The sequence below is a fragment of the Bufo gargarizans genome, chromosome 4 (assembly GCF_014858855.1).
Source record: "Bufo gargarizans isolate SCDJY-AF-19 chromosome 4, ASM1485885v1, whole genome shotgun sequence".
Lineage (NCBI taxonomy): Eukaryota > Metazoa > Chordata > Amphibia > Anura > Bufonidae > Bufo > Bufo gargarizans.
Window position 1 is genome coordinate 199,851,830 of NC_058083.1, and position 19,024 is coordinate 199,870,853.

Sequence of the window (19,024 nt, forward strand, 5' to 3'; positions counted from 1 at the left end):
CTGTGAGTCAGCTGTCAACCATATTAGATAATCATGTAAGTAAGGGATTAGCAACCTTCGGGACTCCAGCTGCTGTGAAACTACAACTCCCAGCAAGCATGCTTAGCTCCTCTTCTAACTCCTATAGAAGTAAATGAAGCATTCTGGGAGTTGTAGTTTCTGAACAGCTGGAGGGCCGGAGGTTGCTGATCCCTGCTGTAGGTAGTGATCCAGTTTCTCTCTTGCTGCATTCTGTCCTGTCTCCTGTGAGAGTGCTCAATAACACCCTAGGGGTTAGTGGCTGCCATGCCTTGGCTGACACAGAGAATCCACACTCTCTGGTTAGACCAGTGGGTCGTCGTCCCCCCACTCAACCTGCTCCACTACCACCAGCTAGTGACACTTCAGCGGACTTGGATCCTCCTTACAGTTTTTATCAGAAGTCTGACATGGATGCATCACGTTCAGGTCTAATTAAGAGCTAAACCAAGAAATACTGGGGCACACTTATCAACAGGATTGTGCGCAGGTCCATTGATCGCTAGTACTGGAGTTTCGAATGCTGCCAGCAAACATCAATTTGCTGATTGTCCCATCAAGAAAGATCATAACATAATGTGCATACAGGAAACAGCTTTAGCAATGCAAAGACATAACACTCCATCAAAGCAACTTGTAACACATAGTCTGACATCACATAGGGAGGATTTACCATTTAATACTATCTTCCATCAGCCAAAGCATAAGTCAACTGCAAAGAGCAGCTCTTACTCTGAATATGCTGTAAACTACATGGTTAACTATTGTTTTGTAATTGAAGCCATGTAGAACTACATTTCTACTGGGGCAACAGAAAAGTGTAGGCACCAGCACAGAAAGACCGGCACAGTAGTAATAAAAGGCAGTTTTAGTAAAATCAGTTGTAATACCAACAAATACATCTTATCTGACTATATTACACGCAGGTTTCTTACCTGAATTTTTACCATCACAGATTCTACATCCTGATCCCAAATGATACGTCTTCCCGTTTCAGTAATGTATGCTTTACAGGCAGTAACTATTTGATTTGCAACCTAGAAATACAACAATGTAAAGTGATAAAATGGAGTAAAAGTATTACTCATAATGTGTAATGAGGGCAGCTCTGGCATTCTGCATGCACAGACTGTATAGTTGACCATACACATAAAAGTCTGAACTGCCAACTTTGGTGACATTGGCTGAGGTTCCAATGTGTCTGTGGGACCCCCAACTGTTCCCCAAGTGCGGATGTTGTATCTACCGTATATAAAAACTGTAAAATGGTGTTCAAAACATGTCACTGTAGCCGGATGAGGGTTACATATAACTTATTGATTAACTTTTATGAATTTTTTATGGAGAGATTGAAAAAAAAGAAATTCTGCCTTTTTTTTGTATTTTTGATTTTGCGGCATTCTGCAGAAGGATAATGGTGATAGCAAATTGGTATAAGTGCTTACGTTTTACTACTTCGGCACACTTTTTTTTAAATATCTTCTTGTTTTTGTGTCACCATACTGTAATATTTCTGTTGATGGATCTGTTTGAAAGCTTTGCAGGACAAGCATTTCGGTATCATTTTGGTGTACTTTTAACTTTTTAATTAATTAATTAATTAATTAATAACACACATTTTGAGAATGGGCATAAAAAAATATAGCAATATGGGATTTTTTTTGGGGGTATTCAACGAGAGGTATAATTGACAAGCTAACTTTACTTTGCAGGTAGTAAAGTATATTTTGGCTTAAAATATATTTGTGTAACTATATTCTGTGGTTTGCCAATGACAGTCAGCATATTAGACCCTGCTTCTGGCAGGGCCTAATAGGTCTTTGCCAACTATTGTTAGGCCTCCAGCTGCCACAGCAAATATCAGCACCCTGTGATCACGTCTCAGGAAGGGGGAGTCAAGGCAATAGACTCCCTTTTTTCTAAGGGCTCATGCACACAACCGTATTTTATGTATGTTTTTTATTTATTTTTTTTGCAGCCCGTATGCAGAACCATTTACTTCAAGTCACTGTTTTGCAGATTTGTGTTTTGCAGACCACAAAATACATACGGTTGTGTGCATGAACCCTTACCTCTTAGATACTGCGGCTACTGTTTAGGGTCCATTCACACGTCCGTTGTTTCTTTCCTGATCTGTTCCGTTTTTTGCGGAACAGATCTGGACCAGATCTGGACCCATTCATTTTCAATGGGTCCTGAAAAAAATCAGACAGCACAATGTCCGATTTTTTTCAGGACCCATTGAAAATTAATGGGTCCAGATCTGGTCCAGATCTGTTCCGCAAAAAACGGAACAGATCAGGAAAGAAACAACGGACGTGTGAATGGACCCTTACTGTGGCTTCTATGGAATTAAACTCTGATTTTATAACAAGACACGGAGGCTCATATTGCTTTAACCTTCTTTACTGAATCTACCATAGCAGCAAAGAAAAAAAGGTATAACAAGTGGAAACCATGGTAACAACTCCTCCCCTTATCCCAGTATATCAGTCCTTGTCTGCCTGGGATCCTCCTCTTTCTTTGCTGCTACCAGGCAGATAAGTACACCTCCAGCTCTGTAGCTCTGCTCAGGGTCTGGTACATCTGTTTTAGCTGGATTGAGTTAACCCTTCGGGGTTTTAAGGGTGTCTTAAGGCATCTTGTTGTCTTATTGCGGTCTGCTAACCTGTGGGTTGGTTTTTTCGTGTCATATGTATTTTTCCTTACAGGTCTTATTCCCCTTTGCTTCCCTAAGGTTATTTCTCCCCCCTTTGGGGGCCCTTGCGGCTCCGCTGCCTTCCGGCGTGTACCACACTCTTTCGCGGTACTTTCGTTTTCCCCCTGTTACCTCAGGTTGCGGCCGCCATTTCGCGCGCGTCCCGGCTGTCTTCTTTGCCTTCCCGCTCGAAGTCTCGCGATTCGAGATTTCGGGCGCCATTTTTCCCCTCTGCGCTCCGGCCGTAGTCTCGCGATAGCGGGACTTCGGCTATTCAGCCTATTGCGGACACCGAGATCTTGCGAGACTTCGGTGTCCCTGTGTGTTCCACTTACTGCACGCACCGGACAGTACCGCTCGGCTTGTCGGACGTGTCCCGGTATCTACCTGTACCCGTTGCAATCTCTTGCGATTATCAGTGCCCTGTGCAGTTCTTGTGCCCATCAGTGACCTGTGAGTACTACAGTTTTCCTGTTCATTCTTCTACTTATTTTCTTGAATGGTATTACATTACTGTCCCTTTCTTCTCTTCTAGTGCTTTCTGCTGCTTCCTGGCTGGGGTGACTAACTCCTGCCATTCGCTGCCCCAATGTCCGTTCGAAAAAATTCTGTTGCTTCTGTGGCCCCTAATGACCCCCCCCCCCCCCCTGCAGGACAGGTTTCCCCTACGCAGGATAGAAGGTCCGAGGTGCTTCACCCGGATGCTCATGATTTGGCACTTCAACAGTCCATTTCTACTGCCATTATAGCCGCCATGGGTTCAATGTCCTCTGCATTAACCCAGACTATTTCTCAGGCCCTTATGGCTCGCCCTAGCACCGTTGTTCAGAGCACGGTCCCACCTCCAGAACCATTACCTACTGCCTCCAGAACAATTCAGATTGATGGGCCATCCCCATCCCAGGATAACGCGCTTCGCTCGCGTAAAAGAGCTTGCACCCGCCAGGCAGAAAAAACGCGGGCATGGAAGACTGCCAGGTCTCTACCTGAGCCAGTGTCAGACTCTGATAGAGAGTCGGAGGAGGAGGCTCATGATAATGAGGATGGTTTACTTTTTGATATGGAGGATGATTTGGCGGACGTCGCCGTGGACCCGGCACTTAACGTATGCCCGGAGCCCACTTTACAACTTCAGGGGTCAGCAGAGGATCTGTTAAAGGATCCGTCTGGAGTACCATTGTTTAACCCCGACGAGCTGCACCATCCCCGCTCTGCGGAATGGATGCCCGCCACACATGTGGCGCAATACTTGGAAGCTCGCATACGCAATCCTCTTAGCAAGGAATCGCGAAATAAATTACGGGCCGAATGCCCTCGCCCTTTGATACCACACAAAGTGTGTGAAACCCCCTCAGTGGATCCGAAAATGGTCCAATTCTTGGCGAAGACGGGTTTTAATCCCCGCAAAGGGCTGGACTCTGCTTTAAAAGCAGTCCAGGATAAGTTGCTGGATATTACGGGTCCCTTAGCAAAAATTTTGACATGGCTGAGTCCGCTAAGGCGGCTGGTAGCCAGGTGGACCCTGAAGAACTGAGAGGTTGGGCCCAGAGAGCCATTTGTGTGGCTGGTAATGTCAATGCCTCACTGGCCATTGAAAGGCGTAAGGCCATATTGATGAAAATCGAGCCAAAGTTGTCCAATCTGGCTTTGACTGAAGCGGGCAAAGATGCCCAGGGATTGCTCTTCGGCGACTCTTTTATTAAAGAGTTGGGAAAGTATGTAGGAGCATTTACGGCGCTTGATAAGGCCCAGACGTCAATGCGTCGAGTCTTCCAAGGGCGTTTTTCCAACAGGGCCGGCAGTTCTAGGGGCAATTTTCATGCCCGGGGTTCCGGCAGAGGCTCCTTTTCCTACCGAGCATCCCTCCAGGATCAGAGACACCAGCCATCCTTTTTCCCATCGCGAGGTGCCCCCTTCCGGTCACGCGGTTTCAGAGGGAATCCGAACTCCCGGCGACCGTTTGGTAAGTGCCATTCTTCGTCCTCTACCTTTTTTAGACCAATGTGTCGGAGGCAGACTCCGGTTCTTTTCCCATGTGTGGCCAGGCATAACCTCCGACCAATGGGTTCTTTCCACTGTACAAGGGTTCACAATAGATCTGATTGCCGATCCGAGTTCTATCCCGGTGCCCCATTCAATACCCCTGTCCAATTCGGCTCGGTCCCTCTTTCAGAGGGAGCTGTCGGATTTGCTACAGAAAGGCGCGATCGAGCGCGCACCAGTGACTCGATGGGGTGTGGTCAGCAGTATTTTTCTGGTGCAAAAGAAAGGGGGCCAGATGCGCCCCGTGATCAATTTGAAAGCCTTAAACGCTTTCGTACAGTATCGGCACTTCAAAATGGAGGGCATCCATCTGTTGAGAGATCTGCTCCTTCCAGGCGACTGGATGGCAAAGATAGATCTCAAAGACGCATACCTGACAGTCCCGGTGTCCCCCTCTTCAAGAGACCTGCTTCGCTTTCTGTGGAACGGTCAGACTTGGCGTTTCACCTGCCTCCCGTTTGGCCTCTCCTCCGCCCCCTGGTGCTTTACCAAAATCATGCGCCCAGTGGTGGCGTGGCTCCGCGGCAGAGGTGTCCGCCTAATCGTATACTTAGACGATATCTTGATCATGGCCCAGTCTCAATCTCTCCTGTTGAAGCATATTCACCTGGCGGTGTCCCTCCTTTCCAATTTAGGGTTCATCATCAACCAGGAAAAGTCTTGTCTGACCCCTGCCAGGTCAATGGAGTTCCTGGGATTCCAAGTGGATTCATTGGAGTTATCCCTCAGTCTCCCTCTCTCCAAAATCAAGGCCATTCGCAAAGAGCTGCGACATGTTCTTCAACTGCCCCGGATGTCGTTGCGGCATTTGGCGAGGGTAATCGGACTTCTGGCCGCCTCGATCCAAGCCATCTTTCCAGCCCCCCTTCATTATCGGGCGTTGCAGCGACTCAAAATCGCTCACCTGCGGACAGGGGCCTCTTACGCCGACTTTGTCACGTTGGACGCAGAAACGAAAGACGAACTGAGGTGGTGGATCCACAACCTGTCGTCCTGGAATGGCAGAGCTATTGTGGGTCCCCAACCGGATCTCATCATAGAATCCGATGCGAGCCTGCACGGATGGGGAGCACATTGCAGTGGCGTTTCCACGGGCGGTCCATGGTCACGGGAAGAATCTCGTCTTCACATCAACGCCCTGGAGCTTCTTGCAGGGTCGTTTGCCATTCGCAGTTTTGCCAATGGGATTGTCAGTACGGCCATCAGACTCCGCATGGACAACATCTCTGCGGTCAGGTACGTCAACTGCATGGGGGGAACACGGTCAGTTGTTCTGACCTATTTGGCGAAGGACTTTTGGGAGTTCTGTCTCGACAGGAACATTTCTGTGGTGGCAGAGTACCTTCCGGGCCTTCACAATACCCTAGCGGATTGGAGCTCCCGCTACATTTCGGACTCCAGCGACTGGAGATTAGACGAGACGGTTTTCTCTGCTATTTCTTCTCTTTGGGGTCCTTTTTCAGTCGACCTGTTCGCTTTCCGATTGAATACACAGCTGCCCAGGTTTTTCAGCTGGAGGCCGGATCCTTTGGCGGAAGCGGTGGACGCCCTGCTTCAACACTGGGGAGGCGCGCTGATGTACGCGTTTCCTCCCTTTGCGCTCATCCCGAGGGTACTCCTTCAAGTCCGCCAGCAGTTGGCGAACCTGATTCTGATTGTGCCTTTTTGGAGGACTCAGTCCTGGTTTCCCCAGATCCTGGAACTTCTGGTGGATTTTCCGCTCCTTCTTCCCAATCAGTTGTCCCTGCTTCTAGGGCCAGCAGGAGAATTTCATCCACTCCTGCAGAACGGATCCTTGCGTCTTCTGGCCTGCAAGATCTCAGGAGTCCCGGAGGAGGCACTGGCCTTTCAGGAACAACTAGATTCCTATTGGACTGCGCTTGGGCACCCGGTACGAGACGAGCTTATAGAGCTGCCTGGGGCTCTTGGTCTCGCTGGTGCGTCGACCGGTCTTTGGATCCCGTTGAGGCTCCTGTAAATTCCGTCTTAGCCTTTTTGACTTCACTATTTGAGGCGGGGAAGGCCTACCGTACCATCAATGTCTTTAGGTCAGCAATTTCCTCCAGACATAACGGTTTTGATGGCCGTCCGGCGGGACAACATCCCCTGGTCTGTCGCTTGCTCAAAGGTTCACGATTGGCCCGACCGCCTCGGCCGCGGTTCTCGTCAACCTGGGATGTTTCTGGTGTCCTAACTTTTTTGATCAACTGGCCATCTAATGCTCAATTGTCCTTACGTCAATTATCGGCCAAATTGGTCACTTTATTCTGTCTAATTTCTTGTAAAAGAGTGTCGGACGTGCGTGCTTTGGATTGGGACGCTAGGTCCTTCACCCCGGAGGGGGTTCACTTCAATATTTCTCGACGCACTAAGACCAATATTCATTCGGTCTCTTACCCCCGTTTCCCGGCGTCTCCACAACTTTGTCCTGTGGTTTGTTTGCAGGAATATGAAGATAGAACCCGCCCCTTGCGGTCGCCTTCTCTTCCTCAGTTATTTATTTATTTTCGCAGTCCGTATGCTCCGGTCACCAGCGTTACCTTATCTCGCTGGGTTAAGTGGATTCTCTCCCTTTCCGGGATTGATACGACTGTTTTCACGGCGCATTCAGTTCGCAGTGCGGCTGCTACTTCAATGACTACATCAGGGGCACACTTAGAAGATGTTATGAGATTGGCGGATTGGTCCAGGACTTCCACATTCCGCGAGTTTTACTTCAGACCGGCAACACACGCTTTTGATGCTTTAGTGGCTCAGCTTTAAACAAGCAATATGCGCCTCCGTGTCTTGTTATAAAATTGCAGGATTTTACTAAGTTATGACGTAAAGTCATGATTTTATTAAAGACACGGAGGCGAGTATTGCCCTCCCTGGACCCACCCTTGTTAGGGCCTGGGTGAGTATTTTATGTCTGATGCTCTATGATTACGTTATTGAGATTAGTAGTATCCTCTACATGTAGATCCTACTTTTTCTGATGCACTGGATTATGGTCATAGAATGTTTTCTTTTATCCTTTTTTCTTAGGTTGAGAGACTAACGTCTTCAAGCACTTGAGTTACACAGTTCTAGATCGGTCGGATGTCCGGATGTTGCGGTCCAAGCCGACAGGTTCCAGAGGTTCTTTCGTTGCATTCCGGTTTTGATATGCGCTGGTTGAGGCGCAAAGAAAGAGGAGGATCCCAGGCAGACAAGGACTGATATACTGGGATAAGGGGAGGAGTTGTTACCATGGTTTCCACTTGTTATACCTTTTTTTCTTTGCTGCTATGGTAGATTCAGTAAAGAAGGTTAAAGCAATACTCGCCTCCGTGTCTTTAATAAAATCATGACTTTACGTCATAACTTAGTAAAATCCTGCAATTCTGCCCAGTTGTATATTACAGCCAACTCCTGCTGCAAATGACACAGGCACAACTACTGTGTCTTCGGCATCCCAGCACGCTAACTGTACCTGGAGGTGCAGGAAGTTAGTTCTCACCTCAATGTGCAGTTATGTCAAAGTGCAGGACAGGGTAAAAGGAACCATCCAGTAAATGCAATTGTGTAACTTTCTAATAGACTTGAATTCCTCACTATTTAACTCTTTTCATACCTCTGCCGTACATGTAACAAGTCGAGTCTTTAAATATGGCTCCTGCTTCTGAGTGGAACAGACCCTATAGCCAGGTTTCCACCGTTTCACATAGCAGACAACCTTAGCTAATGTCTCCGATCTGAGACATTTTATCCCTCAGCTGTAGTGGACAATTGTGACCAAGGCATCTGAGGTGGCTCTCCTGGGGCATGAATGGCTCCTCCTGCAGTGATCAGGGAAGCCGTTCATTCCTTATGGTCCATCTAAAGGATCCAAGGCTACCACAGCGATAGCGCCTATGGATCCCTCCCTGCGGCAGGGCTTCATATGAAATTACTGAATGTCCCATAAGCTTCAATGGTAATTCAATCTATGGGAAAAGAGATCTAATGACCCTAAAGAGACTTAATATAAGTGAAAAAAAAGTTTAATATTTTTTAAAAAAATTATAAAAAAGGAAATCATCCCTCTTTACCCATATTAGAAATAAAAATAAACAAAAAAAAATAAAGATCATTTAGACCACCGCTTCCCAAAACTTCCTAACCATTAAAATATAAAAGCTATTTATCCCATACAGTGAACGCCGAAATGGGGAAAAAAATAAGATTTTATTTTTTTTGCTGCTTCACCGCCTCAATCAATCGAATATAAAGTTATCAAAGTCATACACACTCCAAAATGGTATCACTGAAAACTACAGATCATCCAGCAAAAAAAAAAAAGACAAAATAACAAAAGTTCTGGGCTCAGAATATGACCATGCAAGCTAGAATCTGCCTTTTTTAAAGTATTAGAAACAAGAAAAACTATTAAAATGTGGTATAGCTGTAATCATACTGACCCAGAAAATTAAGGGAGCAGGCCAGTTTTACTGTATAGAGAATGCCGTAAAAATGAAATCCATGAAACTATGGCAGAATTGCAGAACCTTTTCCCATTCCACCCCATTTGAAATAGTTTTCCAGCTTTCTACTACATTGCATGCAATATTAAATGGTGCCATTACAAAGTAAAACAAGCCCTCATACTGCTGTGTGAAAAAAAAAAAAAAAAAGGTATGGCTTTGGGAAGGCAGGGAGCAAAGAGATCAGGATTAGAAAGCTGCATAACTCATTATTAGGGATGAGCGAATTTCATATTTTGATTTTAGAGTTCGAGTTCGTGTTGTGGTATAAGCTGAATTGCATTATGGATTCCGTTACCATGGACCATAACGCAATTCCATGATGGGATGCCTTTAGAGCCATTCCGTTATTCATTCCGTCATAATAGAAGTCTATGGGCTGCAAAACAAATCCGTCCAGTTTCCGTTATGCAGGAGAGAACTTGCGTTATGGTCCGTGGTAACGGAATCCATAACGCAATTCAGCTTATACTACAACACAAACTCGAACTTCAAAATATAAAATTCGGTCATCTCTACTTATTATATAATGATTAGTGATTTAATACTTTAAAGGGAACCTGTCATCAACTTTATGCTGCCCATACTAACGGCAGCATAAAGTAGAGACAGGTGAGTTAATTTCAGCTGTCTGTCAGTTAAAAGTTAGTGGTTGCAGAGAACCAACATCACAATCATTGCAGACTTGGCCTGGAAAAGAGTCACAGCCACCTGAGAAGAGTCATGGTCATTCATACATTCCTGCTCTCCTGCCCACCTGCTGATGATTGACAGGAGAGAACTACCCATCATCAGCAGATGGGTGAGAGTGCAAGAGATTAAAAATAACCATGACTCTTCTCACGTAGATTTGACTCTTTTCAAGGCCTGGGCTGCAATGATTATGATGCTGGTTCTCAGCAACCACTTACTTTTAGCTGATGAGTGACACACCGCTGAGATCAGCATTTCTGTCACTATTTTATGCTGCCCTCAGTGAGGTCAGCATAAAGTTGATGACAGGTTCCCTTTAAGACTAACATCTGTAACATTTCCAAAACAAATACATTTACCTTCACGAAAAGTGATGTAATATGTTCTGATGTTTGGTAGTATCCAGAAATACGATAGATTGCCTGAATCACATTTAGCAGTTTCTGAATGCCACGCACCACGGAAGCCTAGGAGGGTATAAAATAGTATTTCCACAAATGCAGCTAAATTATGGAGAGAAATGTCCATTCTTTAAATATATAAATGCTAAAAAACCTAGGTCTGAGCAGGTAGGTCCACTAAATAACGGTAAGGGTCCATTTACACGTCCGAATGTGTTTTGCAGATCCGCAAATCATGGGCACCGGTAATGTGCGTTCCGCATTTTGCGGACCGCACATCACCAACACTCTCATAGATAATGCCTGTTCTATTTTTTTGAGCAACAGAAGTGCGGATGCGGACAGCACATTGCGGCCCTGTTGAAAATTAATGGGTCCGCACCTGTTCCGCTAACTTTTTCGGACATGTGAATGGACCCTAAAGGGGGGATAGTCACTGAAGATAAGGAAAAAGCAGAGTTACTAAATGGGTTTTTAGCCCTGTATATACAAAAGAAGAGAAGAGAAAGGAGCTGATATCTGTTAGTACATCCAGTAATATACTCAAACTGTAGATATGGTCCAAGACAAGTTAAATAGGGTAAATGTGAACAAGGCTCAAGGCTCCGGTTATTCCTTGCCCCCCTGTGTGCCCCCCCCCCTTCCGCCGCCGATTCCCCTTTCCCTTTAAATTTAAAACGTTGCGTAACGCTGGCCAAGTGGCCCGGACGCCGCAGCCAGCAATCCGAATAACAGAGCTCACTGACGTGACGTCACACGCGCTGCCTGCAGATTTGCGCGTCAATTCTGGTTTGCAGGCACGGCGGTGGGAAGTGGATGGACTAGGAGGAACAGAGCCTGGAGCGCAACGCGGCAGCTGCGCTGCTGAGGTAATCAACTTCTTGAACAAACGCACTCAGTGAGTAGAGTGCATTATCATTGTGGAGGGGAGGGGGTGGGGATGTTATTAATTGCATTATGTCTGGCAGGAGTGGGGGGATACAGTTAGGAGATCGCTTTGCACCTGTCACAGGTGCTTGCCTAGTAAACACAGGGCCATCCATCACTTATTAACCCCTCCCTTGCCAGTCCACCCAGCCCCATTGCTGTGTGTTATGCTTTGAACTTTTTTTTAGTCCATGAAGGGGTTAATTAAAGGGGTTCTGCAGTTTGTATAAACTGATGATCTATCCTCTGGATAGATCATCAGCATCTGACCGGCGGGGGTCCGACACCCAGGACCCCTGCCGATCAGCTGTTTGAGAAGGCAGCAGCGCTGCGGCCTTCTCACTGTTTACCGCTGGCCCAGTGACGTCACGACTAGTATCAACTGGCCTGGGAGGGGTTAAGCTCCATTCAAGTGAAAGCGCCGGTGCCTTCTCAAACAGCTGATCGGCAGGGGTTCCGAGTGTCAGACCCTCGCCGGTCAGATGCTGATGGAGGGGGGGTTATTGTGCATATTGTGTTTCACCACTTGGGTTTGAGTGTGGTTGTGGTTGAGTGTCATTCACTGATGCCCCCATAACAGTGTGTCATCCACAGATGCAACCATAACAGTGTGTCATCCACAGATGCCCCCATAACAGTGTGTCATCCACAGATGCCCCCATAACAGTGTGTCATCCACAGATGCCCCCATAACAGTGTGTCATCCACAGATCCCCCGTAACAGTGTGTCATCCACAGATTCCCAGGAGAGACAGAAAGTAGGGGAAAGAATCCGCGGAAGCAAGCAGAGGACGGCACAGCAGGCGACTGAATAGCTTCTTTTGTAAGTAAATTGTTTTATTATAAATGTAGTTTAATGTCTGTTTTGGGGACAGTAAAACATGTTTTTTTTTTTGTTATGTATGATGCTTTTTGATAATAAGGAAATGTAAATGTAGTGATGCTATAATGTGGACCCCAGGCCTCTCTGATGTCCTGCAGTCCTGATGTCACCTTTTAGGAATAGATTGTTTCTGAATACTCTAGCATACCGAGGAAGAAAGGAAAACTCTTGAAAGCTTGTTTTTTAAGTATTAGTTCTGTGAAGGTTCTCATTTATCCAGGTCATGGTATATCTGTAAAGAATAAATCAAGGCAACTGGACTTACTGTAGAGTTATTGAAAATGTTTTACTCGTTCTTCCAATGAGCTTTCTCAATTCTGAGTGACTTTACAAGAATTCTCTGGGATTAAATATGTAACCGAATTAACATCTGGTAATTATATCCAGAATGGGGTCAGAGGTCATTATACCCAGCATGGGGTCAAAGGTGTTGATTTCATTATCCTAATTGGAGTCAGTAGGTGATAATGACCTCCCAGAAAAAGGTGCAAAGACAGCATTGTATGTGGAAGACAATAGATGTCTAACCCCCCGCCTCTATTCAAGCTTAGCTTCTCCATTTTAACGTAGATGGCCACAACGAGGTGTGAAGGAGGCCATCTACGTAAAAATTGAGAAGCCAAGCTTGAATAGAGGCGGGGGGGGGTTAGACATCTATTGTCTGCCACATACAATGCTGTCTTGACACCTTTTTCCGGGAGGTCATTATCACCTACTGACTCCAATTAGGATAATGGAATCAACACCTTTGACCCCAAATATAATGACCTCTGACCCAAAGCTGGGTATAATTACCAGATGTTAATTCAGTTACATATTTATTACCAGAGAATTCTTGTACATTCACTCAGAATTGAGAAAGCTCGTTAGAAGAACGAGTGAAACGTTTTCAAGAAATCTACAGTACGTCCAGTTGCCTTGATTTATTCTTTACAGATATTTTAAGTATTAAGTTAGTACAATAAAAAGGTATCCCTACATACCACAATACTCTAGTTTTTTGTAATCTTATTTATATATGCTTATTTTTATTTATTTTTTATGATTAAGTGGTGAAAATTATTAGTGTGCCCCCATTTTTGACTGTGGAATCTTATGTGCCCCCCTATATATTGTTCCTAGAGTCACCACTGCTTCCATGTACAATAAAATACCTTATTTCTTGCTGCAGTCATTTTTTATTTCATGGTTTCATTAGCGATAAAATCACAAATGAGTGTTCAAGGTGCCCAGAGGGGCGTTATTATACTTCTCTGGAGCCCAGTAACTCCCCTCCGTACAATGCCCAGCCCGCCTTCCTTTAGAGCCCAAGCACGCCTCTTCCAGCTTAAGTAACTGCCCACATCCGAACTCTTCGCCGCCGACCCCCTCCGCTATGTAAAATTTCACCCAGGCGCAGTACTGTGGACTGACTACGCGATGTAGAAGCTCCTGAGGGCAACAGCATCATATGTGTCACTGCGCCTGTGCCTAATACTGAACGGGGCGGTGCAGGCACAAGATTTACACGGCAGACGGCAGGAGAACCAACGCTGGCCTGGCCCTGTCAATCAAACTAGAAGGATGTGGAAAGGAGGTGGGCGAACGGAGCCTCTAGGAGCAGGTGCAACGCTCCCCCTGCTCCTGGAGGCTCATTTGCATATAATAAAAGGTAAAATTACACGAAGACGGGGGCTTACTTAAATAAAAGAAATGCAGTGTTAAATTCAGGTGACATTTTCACATCTATAATGTCAGCCTGTTTAATAGCGAAAATTGGGGTGACAGAAACCCTTTAAATAACAGCACAATGTCAATCAGCTGCTTTTAAGGCCACCAGGAACGAGGCATGGAATTGCGGGGGAGGGATGTAATATTACCACTTTACAAAGCATTGGTGCGGCCTCATCTGGAATATGCAGTTCAGTTCTGGGCACCAGTCCATAGAAAGGATGCCCTGGAGCTGGAGAGAGTACAGAGGAGAGCGACTAAACTGATAAGGGGCCTGGAGGGTCTTGGTTATTTAGAAAGATTAAAATAATAGAAATTATTTAGTCTTGAGAAGAGACGTCTAAGGGGGGGACATGATTAACCTGTACAAAAATATAAATGGGCCATACAAAAAATAAGGTGAAAAACTGTTCCATGTAAAATGCGCTCAAAAGACAAGGGGGCACTGGCTCCGATTGGAAAAGAAAAAGTTCAGTCTCCGGAAGCGTCAAAGCTTCTTTACTGAAAGAACTTTGAATCTGTGAAATAGACTCCTCAGGACGTGCTTACAGCAGGAACAGGGTATAGTTTTATAAAGGGTTTAGATGAATTCTTAAAAGTAAACAACATTATTGCTTATGGAAATGTGTAGAAATCGGAGTCTTAATTCCTTCTGGGATTCGCATCCCCACTGATCCCTTAGTTGAACTTGATGGACTTATGTATTTTTTCAACCGTATTAACTATGTAACTATTGTGGCAATGTGAACAGTGATGTGTACGGTGAAGCCCTGGAAGGGGTGTATATCTTATCTAGGTGAGATAAGTAAAGTCCAGGAAAATGGCGCTGGCTTCAGCAAACCTAGTTGCTGAAGCTATTTTCTTTCATTGTTCAGGGCTGGATTTTATTGGATTGGGATGGTAGGTTTGGCAGTGGGACCTCCCAATCCACCCCCTCATTCCAGGGCATGTTTTCCTTTCACCTGAAGTAAATTGCAGTTGAGGCCTTATGTATTTAGGCCGACATAGAGAACCTCCCAGTGTGTCAGTCTGGGGAGGGAAAGAACGTGTTTTTGAAGCAGAGTCCTGCTGAGGCTCGAGGTGTCTGGTCTCAGCTAGCAAGGCTAGGGTATAGCCTGAAGTTTGGGGAACGCAGTGATGCCTGCAGAAAGAGGGTCACTAGGTAAGGTACAAAAAGGTACTGGAATTGCCACAGCCTGGAAGCTGATGGATTGATGCTGGCGGAGGGAAGCCACATATGATGTTCATGTGTGAACTGTGCTCTACGTGTGATGTAGGGAAGTATTTTGTATAGGTAGTGCCTAAATGGGCAGGAGTTTGTGTTTTAACCCCTTAAGGACTCAGCCCTATTTCACCTTAAGGACTTGGCCATTTTTTGCAAATCTGACCAGTGTCACTTTAAGTGCTGATAACTTTAAAACACTTTGACTTATCCAGGCCATTCTGAGACTGTTTTTTCGTCACATATTGTACTTCATGACACTGGTAAAATGAAGTCAAAAAAATAAAAATGTTTGCATAATAAAATACCTAATTTACTAAAAATTTAGAAAAATTAGCAAATTTCAAAGTTTCAGTTTCTCTACTTCTGCAATACATAGTAATACCCCCAAAATTGTGATGACTTTACATTCCCCACATGTCTACTTCATGTTTGAATTATTTTGGGAAATTATATTTAAATTTTTGGGGATGTTACAAGGCTTAGAAGTTTAGAAGCAAATCTTGAAATTTTTCAGAAATTTACAAAAACCCAATTTTTAGGGACCACTACAGGTCTGAAGTCACTTTGCGAGGCTTACATAATAGAAACCGCCCAAAAATGACCCCTATTCTATAAACTACACCCCTTAAGGTATTCAAAACTGATTTTACAAACTTCGTTAACCCTTTAGGTGTTGCACAAGAGTTATTGGCAAATGGGGATGAAATTTGAGAATTTCATCTTTTTGCCTAATTTTCAATTTTTACCCATTTTTTCCACTAACAAAGCAAGGGTTAACAGCCAAACAAGACTGTATCTTTATTGCCCTGACTCTGCCGTTTACAGAAACACCCCATATGTGGCCGTAAACTACTGTACGGCCACACAGCGGGACGTAGAGTGAAAGGTGCGCTGTATGGTTTTTGGAAGCCAGATTTTGCTGGACAGTTTTTTTGACACCATGTCCCATTTGAAGCCCCCTGATGCACCCCTAGAGTAGAAACTCCATAAAAGTGACCCCATCTAAGAAACTACACCCCTCAAGCTATTTAAAACTGATTTACAAACTTTGTTAACCCTTTAGGTGTTGCACAAGATTTCATGGAAAATAGAGATACAATTTCAAATTTTCACTTTTTTGACAGATTTTCCATTTTAATATTTTTTTTACAGTTACAAAGCAAGGGTTAACAGCCAACCAAAACTCATTATTTATGGCCCTAATTCTGTAGTTTACAGAAACACCCCACATGTGGCAGTAAACTGCTGTACGGGCACATGGCAGGTCGCAGAAGGAAAGGAATGCCATACGGTTTTTGGAAGGCAGATTTTAGTGGACTGTTTTTTTTTTACACCATGTCCCATTTGAAGCCCTCCTGTTGCACCCCTAGAGTAGAAACTCCCAAAAAGTGACCCCATTTTAGAAAGTACGGAATAGGGTGGCAGTATTGTTGGTACTAGTTTAGGGTACATATGATTTTTGGTTGCTCTATATTACACTTTTTGTGCAGCAAGGTAACAAGAAATAGCTTTTTTGGCACTTTTTTTTTGTTATTTACAACATTCATCTGACAGGTTAGATCATGTGGTAATTTTATAGAGCAGGTTGTCACGGACGCGGCGATACCTAATATGTATACAATTTTTTTTATTTATGTAAGTTTTATACAATAACTTCATTTTTAAAACCAAAAAAATGTTTTAGTGTCTCCATAGTCTAAGAGCCATAGTTTTTTCAGTTTTTGGGCGATTATCTTGAGTAGGGTCTGATTTTTTGCGGGATGAGATGACGGTTTGATTGGCACTATTTTGGGGTGCATATGACTTTTTGATCGCTTGCTATTACACTTTTTGTGACGTAAGATGACAAAAAATTGCTTTTATTACACCGTTTTTTTTGGTTTTTTTTTACGGTGGTCATCTGAGGGGTTAGGTCATGTAATATTTTTATAGAGCCGGTCGATACGGACGCGGCGATACCTAATATGTATACTTTATTTTTATTTATGTAAGTTTTACACAATGATTTCATTTTTGAAACAAAAAAAAATCATGGTTTTAGTGTTTCCATAGTCTAAGAGCCATAGTTTTTTCAGTTTTTGGGCGATTATCTTGAGTAGGGTCTCATTTTTTTGCGGGATGAGATGACGGTTTGATTGGTACTATTTTGGCGTACATACGACTTTTTTGATCACTTTTATTACCTTTTTTGGGAAGTAAGGTGGGCAAAATTTCAATTTTCTCATAGTTTTTATTTTTTTATTTTTATGGCGTTCACCGTGCGGGGAAAGTAACATGACCGTTTTATAGATCAGGTCGTTACGGACGCGGCGATACCTAATATGTGTAGTGTATTTGATTATTTTAATTTTAATTCAGTGATAAATGTTTTTTTTTATCTTAACTTTTTTCACTTTTTTTTTTTTACATTTTACCCAGACCCACTTGGTTCTTGAAGATCCAGTGGGTCTGATGTCTGTATAATACAGTACAGTACAATATATATTGTACTGTACTGTATTTTACTTACACTTTGTCTGAACAGATCTATGCCTTTAGCATAAGTAAAGTCCAGGAAGATGGCGCTGGCTTCAGCAAACCTAGTTGCTGAAGCTATTTTCTTTATTTGTTCAGGGCTGGATTTTATTGGATTGGGATGGTAGGTTTCGCAGTGGGACCAATCCATCTCCTCATTCCAGGACATGTTTTCCTTTCACCTGAGGTGATCACAGCTGACGCCTGCTGTAATCAGGCTGACATAAAGCACCTTCCACTGTGTCAGTCAGGTGAGGGAGAGAAAGAGTATTTGTGAAGCAGAGTCCTGCTGAGGCTCTGGGTGTGTGGTTTCAGCTAGCAAGGCTGAGGGGCCACAAGGCTAAAAAAATGTTCTCTAGGTGGAAACCGAATGCATCCTAGACAATAGGATCTGTTACGTTCCATTCGTGTCAGTTATGTGCCAAATTCGGCACTTCTGTTATTTTTGTTTTTCTGCTCCTCTAATACAGTTGAAAGCAAATAATAAGTGCTGATATGAAAGCAGCCTTATTGCAACAAGCAAGTTATATTGTTTCCAAAACATCTTTTCTGGCTGTTCAATGGACACATTATGCCAGATATCTCCATGTACTGTATTTACAATAGGGTTCAAAAAAGGGGATTACACCCAACTGCATACTTCTAATACCCCTGCCATCTAATACATACAAATGTGTCAGAAATAGTGGTTTTACAATGTCCCAGTATTAAAGGGGTTCTCCCATGATTAATGTAAAAAATGAAAATCAGTCACGATATAGTGAAGACAATCTTTTTCTAACAAAGCTAGAACCAGCCCTGCACCTCACATGGATCCAGAGATCTTCCCATTCATTTCTCTGCTAGAGTTATATCAAGCTGACAGCTTAAGGGGAGTGTCCTTACTTCTGCAGTTCAGGAGGCGTGTCCATTCTGCTGAAGATCTTCCTATCACCGCTCAAGAGGCAGTTAAAGGATAAAACAGCAGGTGGCGCTGTACAGATACATTTTATTGAATAGATCACTGGCTATACAAAATTTTTCATTACACGAAATTACAAAAGTCTTCAGATCAAGGTACTGGTTTGAAAAATTTAGAATATTTATCGTGGGACAACTCCTTTAATGAATCTCCTCCACATATGTTTCAGCAACACAAACGATGCCCCAGTATTCGGAAATGCAGAGATAAATACATCCCCAGCAATGTTTTTGTGGAACATACTTGGACAGCAGGCCTCAGCTAGGTAAAAAGTCAGCATCATTTACAGTTGCATTATCTAAAACCACCTTACCAAGTCAAATGTGTAAAGTGGCTGGCAGACTTGCTCAAGGGCATGTAAAATTTTGACATTGTCTTTGGACTCATTAGCTGCATCTGTAATGTGGCCATCTAGCTCTTTCCACACCTGTGCAGATAAAAGCAGAGTCTGGTATAACACTACAAAA

General features: G+C 44.0%; 1 protein-coding gene across 1 annotated transcript in view; it reads right to left on the bottom strand.

The window, feature by feature from the left end:
* The window catches only part of DNAH8 (dynein axonemal heavy chain 8), a 478,630-nt gene that overhangs the window by 402,938 nt on the left and 56,668 nt on the right, over positions 1–19,024 (bottom strand). Inside the window, exons 5-7 of the mRNA XM_044291082.1 lie at positions 18,871–18,984; positions 10,296–10,403; positions 954–1,055 (exon numbers count right to left, since the gene is read on the bottom strand). Of these exons, the coding sequence (XP_044147017.1) occupies positions 954–1,055; positions 10,296–10,403; positions 18,871–18,984 (324 nt within the window). The remainder of the gene's footprint in view (positions 1–953; positions 1,056–10,295; positions 10,404–18,870; positions 18,985–19,024) is intronic.